The sequence below is a fragment of the Sitophilus oryzae genome, unplaced genomic scaffold (genome assembly GCF_002938485.1).
Source record: "Sitophilus oryzae breed Bouriz unplaced genomic scaffold, Soryzae_2.0 scaffold_1576_pilon_pilon, whole genome shotgun sequence".
Taxonomy (NCBI): domain Eukaryota; kingdom Metazoa; phylum Arthropoda; class Insecta; order Coleoptera; family Curculionidae; genus Sitophilus; species Sitophilus oryzae.
Window position 1 is genome coordinate 6,000,871 of NW_022146254.1, and position 6,892 is coordinate 6,007,762.

The 6,892-nt window shown below is 31.6% G+C and overlaps 1 protein-coding gene across 1 annotated transcript; it reads left to right on the forward strand.

Moving 5' to 3' along the window:
• Positions 1–3,473: 3,473 nt before the first annotated feature.
• On the forward strand, positions 3,474–6,177 carry LOC115879264 (protein charybde-like). The gene is made up of 3 exons (XM_030895975.1): positions 3,474–3,701; positions 5,206–5,557; positions 5,760–6,177. Exons 1-3 carry the CDS (start codon positions 3,656–3,658, stop codon positions 5,842–5,844), a joined length of 483 nt encoding a protein of 160 aa, XP_030751835.1. The 5' UTR covers positions 3,474–3,655; the 3' UTR covers positions 5,845–6,177.
• The last annotated feature ends 715 nt before the right edge of the window (positions 6,178–6,892 follow it).

Consider the following 6,892-nt stretch of genomic DNA (forward strand, 5'->3'; position numbering starts at 1 on the left):
TTCAATAATTAATCGGTACTGTCAATTTCCACATTAACACATTAGCTATTACCACACCACAAAGGGAAGAATATCTGACTAAACATTATAAACACTATACTATATCCTAGATGTATCCTATTATAGTTTACTGAAATTATTGCTCAAAAAATCCTTATCACGAAAGCTTATCACTTTTAGTTTTGATTTCTTCTATTCTATATGTTTTTTGAGTGCTCTACCCGAAACTGGGATTTGCGAATTCATTTTCGTGGAAGAATATTAAACAAAATTAAATAAAAAAATTTAAATCGGATTTGTTCGTGGCATTTATATAACTCAAAAGCTAACAACTTTTTGTAAATAATCCTTCTTTCTATAATTCTCGTTTTTATAAATTTCTAAACAAACTGTTTTGGGTCAAGAGCCAGCAAAATTAACAGTTTTAGACTGACCGCTCAAAATTGTACTTTTTCTACTATCCACACCCTTTATTTGTTATTAATGGCTGATATGCCCTAAAGTTATATGAGGCAAATATTCATTCGCAAGAAGCTGAAGAGGATCCCGATTTCCTTATTATCAAAAAAAAATTATAAGTTTGCCTCATTAATTAAATTAATTTATTACTAGTAGTGGGAAAGATATCAATCTTTTGGTGGTTTTGATTGTTCCGGATTGAATATGTAGTAATACACTGAAAATTGTAGCAAAATCGTAAAATTTTCTCATTACAGGAATCACACAACGAAACATTTCTCACAAAGAATACTGATTCTGCACTAAATATGTAATTGTTTGTGAAAAAGAAAGGAAATTATCTTAAATTCTTAATAATAAAATATAATAAAAAATAATGTAACTGCTTGCAATTAAATACTATGTTTTCAAAGATCATTTATACGAGACTGCCGAAGTTGGAATTCTATTTCTTATGCTGTATATACCGAGTGCGTCTCAGAAGTTTCTCCCCCTATAATTTGTATATTTTTAACACAGCCCTGGCACTATAGATTAAAATTTAAAATACGATTTTTTAAGCGAAAATGTCAAAAATTGACATATGATATGTCATTCTACTCAGAATGTCATTTTCTTTTGGAATAAAGTAGAAATATACTGAGAGTGCATTTAAAAATCAAAAGTTTTAGTCATTTCCGGTCAAACAGGAAGTGACTAAAAACCATTGAATACGTCAATCAAACCTAATATATGTCATATACTAACATACCAAAACTCGTTTTTTTATCTAAAAAAATAAAAAAATTATAGGAGTGAGTCACTTTCGAGACCGGTGTAGAAAAAACAACAATCGCAGACTAAGATTGAACGTAGAGAAAAATTTTGAAGTATCTTTAAGTGAAAATTTATTGTTAAAGAAGCATAAATATGCTTAGTTTGTAGTTAAAGTATAGGACTGAAGGAAACAGAGAGTTATAGTAACTGTTAAGGAGGGGGAGGGGCGCCAGATAGGGTACTCGCCCGGTCTCAATATTTTCCTTCCGCCGGCCCTGGATATATTACATAGTGATCAAAACATATCACCACTTTTTAATAGATATGTCGTATTCGATGACATCCAAACTGTAAAGGATACATATAAAGTACCTACTACAAAATCAGTTAAATTTAATATGATACTTACTAAGAAAATCGTCTACTTGGTAATACAAGAAAATTAATATTAACATTTAAAAAAAGGTACTTACATTGAATTCTGGTTGTCTTGACTTGAGGGTAATTATATTGATTTAAGTCATTTTACTGACTTAACTTGCAGATTATCATGATGTAAGTCAAAAATATAGACTTAAGTCATCAAAACGATTTAAATAACGTTATATTGATTTAATTCTTTACAAAAATGACTGGACTTGAAATAAAATTATTTAAGTCAAAGACTTCGATGCCATATATTGAGTTTATTTTAGTAAGCTTTATTATACTGTAAAATATAATTTTTAAATAATTTAATAATATATGCTCAAATTTCATTAGAATATATTCGACTGTGTGTCTGCCATGTATTTGAACAGTTTATCTTATCTATGTATATATCACTGAGTATCTAGGATACACATTTTCTAAGTACCGATTCATATTTCCGAATGTTTTATCAGATTTCGATTTTTAACACATTTTCGCTTTTGCTGGTTTTTTTAATGTTCTATTACTTAACAGAGGAAACTCGTTAAAAGAAGAAAAATAAAGAAGAAGCATAATAAGCATAATGTAATATTCAATTTATTAAATAATTATTTATTTGAATACAGGTATTAATTATTCAACATGCAGTACTACTAAAAAACTCTCGAGATGGCACATGATCATGAAACTCTAGTTCGCACCTTGAAACAATAACTTTGAAATAAATACAACATTGTAAATACAATAACATAATATTTATTTTTCAATAGAATTGTAATATAACTTACATATCGGAAAAACACTATAATATTTATAAAAACACTCAAATTTGGCGAACGATCTTACATACTCTTATATACATAATACTCAATTTAATAGAATCTTTAATGAAATGCCTTTAAAACATGTGAATTATTCATAAGTCACACTAAGGTGGATTCTCATCTCAGCTAAGATCACCAGAAAAATCATTCAAGAACAAAATATTCAACAATTACTATCATCTCATTTCTGATTCTTGGTTTATTCCCTAATAAAAAATAGCTCGAAGATCATTCGCCGTTATCGAGTCGCCAATGAGTCTGTTAAATATGTTTAAAACTGTTACATTAAATAATTATTTATTCTATCATACTTTTTATGTATATTTAGACAATTTTAGCCAGATACTTGGAGTCTAGCAAATTAATATAGATGAAAAAGCTTTTTTCCAAGCGTTACAAAAATTATACGGAAAATTAAATAATAATGTAGGTACCTACTCGACTCTCGTCTGTATGTCTGTCACGTATATAACCGGGTTATCTTATCGCCGTATATTATTCATCAATTTCCAAGTAAATTTATACATATTCTCGAGTATTCGATAGGATTCGATATCAGGCACTTTGTCGCTTCTACTGGTCTTGTTTCTAGGCGAAAGAAACCTATTTTCGCCGTTTTTCGTTCTTGCCGGCATTCAATTTCTCGACAAACAAAGAAAAAGCTCCTTTTGTACGATTCTTTTCTGTAAACAGCACGTCTGAAAGAACTTCTTGCGCATAATAATGCACCAAACGGGTGAATTAATTAAAAAACCATCTCACATCCAAACAAAGAAAAACATTATCTGTTTTTTAAGCGATCTACAAACTACAGGCTTCAGATCACGTAGGCACGCACACGAACCGGTCGAACACGCCCGATCGTCGTTCGGCTGCCGGTTCCTCGCCGGTTGCCTGAGGCAATAAAACCCTGCCGCTATCAATTCATCTCTTTCTCTCTCATAATGGACGACAGAGAGAGCCAGTTCGAGTCCTGTTCCCAATCATCCGATGGCAACAGCGAATCGGTGGGGAAGGCGATTTTATATAAAGCCGGCTCAGCTGATTTCGAGAAACAGTTTTGCAGAAGCTTTAAGAGAAGCGGGTTGTTTGAGGAAGCAGTAGAAAAGCCGGTAGCCGGTTTTTTGTCCTTCAAAATTTCATCATCCATTGGTCTTTGTGTGATATATTAGTTGTTTTTTGTTGATTTTTATTTAAGTGAAGCTATGGAAGTTCTTCCGGTTATTAACGAAACCTACACTAACGAAGAAGGTAAGTCGTTTTTTACATTTTCATTCATTTTAACGAGTTGGTTAGTAAAATTTAATTGATGCAGTTCTTTCTTTACGCTGCGCTGTGTCGAACGTATTTATAACAAACGGGTTATTGCAAAGCTACCAGAAGAAATTAATTTTATCAAATAGGACTATTTTTGCGAAATTGAAATAGAATTTAAATATCTATATTATAAAAAAAAATTGTGCTTAAGGAATTTAAAATTTATATTTTGATGTTTTGGATTCTTAATTTATTATTATAATTCTTAACTTATTATTACTTATTAATTTTAATAAAAAAATTAAACAAACTTTAATGGAGCAAGTTGAGATTTTTGGAGATGATTTGGTAAGTATACCGATGATTTTACTGACTCATTTTGAAAATAAGGAAGAATCTCAATATTAATTACTCCAATAGGTATATGACAAGCTTTTTTTTTATTAAGAAAATGAGATTGAAATAGCAATAGCCCAAGTGAAAAATAAGTGTCTAGTAAAGTTTTCTTAGTTTTTCTCTTATTTTCTTTCAGTTTTAATATAAATATTTCTTAAAAGTATCTATATAGTTTTTAAAAGCAAACCTTTTTTTTAAAAACCAAATAATTTTTATATCTTAAGGTTTTTAAGTCAAGAGTTTGTTGACTTTTATCGTGATGCAATCGCGGAAAACGAGTCTTGAAGCGTTCACAATTTCCCAATATTCAGCGAGGCCGTGGTCTATTCAATTCGCTGCTGGTTACTGCTGCTGCCCGCTAAACGAGTTGTTTTCGCCTTCGTATAATCAGCTGAGCCCGACCCGGCGTAACCTTCTGGCCGCACGCCTGGCAACAGGAGTTGGAGATGCCACGTTGCCAAATGTTTCTCAAACAAATATTTTCTCTTTGTTCGTTGTTTTCGTTATTCTCCTTATCAGTTATTTTTACACATTTGTTGTTTTCGCTATAAATATTCTTACTGACGGTAATATTTACTTTGACGTGTTGCCATTTTTCATTAGGAAAGTAATCGTCGATTAAGGACGATTTTTTAAAGAAAATATCGAATATCCGGCAACACCGAGTCGATTTCACCGCGAATAAAAAAGGCACGATCTCTTGATGCGTTGACAACTTTTCTGGTCGACTGCGGATCCCCCCTAGCCCCCAGCGGTGTTCTAGCGATTCGCACTGTTTCTCCTGGAAGTTTATTTAGATATTATGTCATCCTTCAATATATTAGTGTTCGTCCGAGGTCAATATTTGAACGACAGAATCGTATGGCGAATCGAATTTTATATAGAAGATTTCTTAAGATAAGACTATAGAAATAGGCACCTAATATAGAGTCTTTTATCTTAGGGATTATGATACAATGAAAATTTGTTTTTGGTTGAAAAGCTTCATTAAATTTTTATTTGTTTAGTTATTTGGACTGTGGAACACTTTACTTTTTACTTTATGAAACAATGTTAATGTTGTGATCTGCTGTATACTTAAAATCTGTTCTCTTTGTTATAGATTGGGAATATGACTATCCCGACTCTACAGAGGAACCGGCCGTGGTGGAGGCACTCTCCAAGAGACTAGAGGCTGAGCTTCGGGAGGCCAAAGACACCCATCTGAGCATGGGAGAGGTGCTTTTGCCCAACGGCCTCACGCGTAGAATAGCTCAAGACATTTTTCGCATGGCCGACAACGAACCCTGCGGCCTTCGCGGATGCACCCTCTACGTCAACTTCGAGGGCGAGGGGTTCAACCGGATGCTGTGCACCTTCCGTTGCGATCCTTCAACGCCATCTACCTTTGAGCTCTATCTAACCCTCAAACAAAGCACGGCGGGTTGGAGCAATATTCTTCCCCAATTTTTAAAGTAAGTTTTAAGAAATTTATTCATGTAATAAAGGTTCAGTATTCAGAATAGTTGGTGCCTAGTAATTACATAAATTTTCATAGAATTCCGTTTTAAAAATGTTCTTTTTTGGTCTGATCAAATTAAAAATAATACATTTTTTCGATTGAATCAAAATTTGCAAAAAATACAATAACTAATGATATGTTTTCTTTTGTTACAGGAAAATCACAAGGGGTAGTGCTGTAATGATCAGCTCTGAATACAGACTTTATCTCAAAAAGTTGTATCGCTCTTCTCTATATTAGAGAGTGCCCAATTTATCATTTTCTCGGTGTACCTACATAGAAAGACTGAGGTTCTATCACAGTGATAATATTTTGAAAAGTATATCATATATATATATATCATCGCGTACTATATTATGTTGCGAAATATGAATTTTATTTATAATAATAAGTCATTTTGTTTATATTTTTTTGAACTTTCTCTTTGAATTTAGGGCGGACGTGGCATGTAGTAAACGCGCTCTGTTTTACAGAGAGGCGTTGTGCGTATTTTTTTTTTCTGTAGGCCTCTAAAGCGCGTTTCGATCATGTTATACGTCCGCCTTTCGTTATTTTAAGATATAGTTTATAAAAGATTCAGTGATAAAAGTATTTTTGTTTCAGACATTGTTAGAGTTTAGGTGTAAAATCAGCAATAATAAATTAACAATTTGATTTTTCTCTGTGACGATCGAGTTATGTCGAATGCTCGAATACTTTCAACGGGCTTTCATAGAAAATCCGTTTGAAATTGTGATAATTGAATGTAATTCTTTTCTATTACGTTGAAAGCAGTTTTTAGTATTTTTCATTTTTTTTGATTATTTTATTTTGTTCAAGATTATTTTTTATTTTCGTTGTGATATTAGGTTTTTATTAAACATTATTTCTTAGGTTCTTATTATGGAAAAGGGAATCGGAAAATTTCAAGTTTTCGGACTAAATGCCGATTTATATTATATAAATGAAGCCCAGTATTTTAAGTTTTCCGATTTCTAGTACAACATAAATTTGTAATTTGATCTCATATGTGTATGGTGGTCAAATAGTAATTTGACAAGAATGTAAGGTTAGAATTTTTGTACGTTTTTAGATTGTAGTTTAAATGTTTTTTCTTTAGGGCGAGTGTGATAGTACAGACGTCTGTACAGAGCTTTTTTATATTGAAAGAAAATAATATTGAAAAAATAAATAAAAAATACATTTTTATTATTTTATATATGGTATTTTCATTTAAAAAAAACCTATCCTACTTTTTTATAGATCGAAGAATATAATTTGTAACATATTAACACGTAATAATATGTCT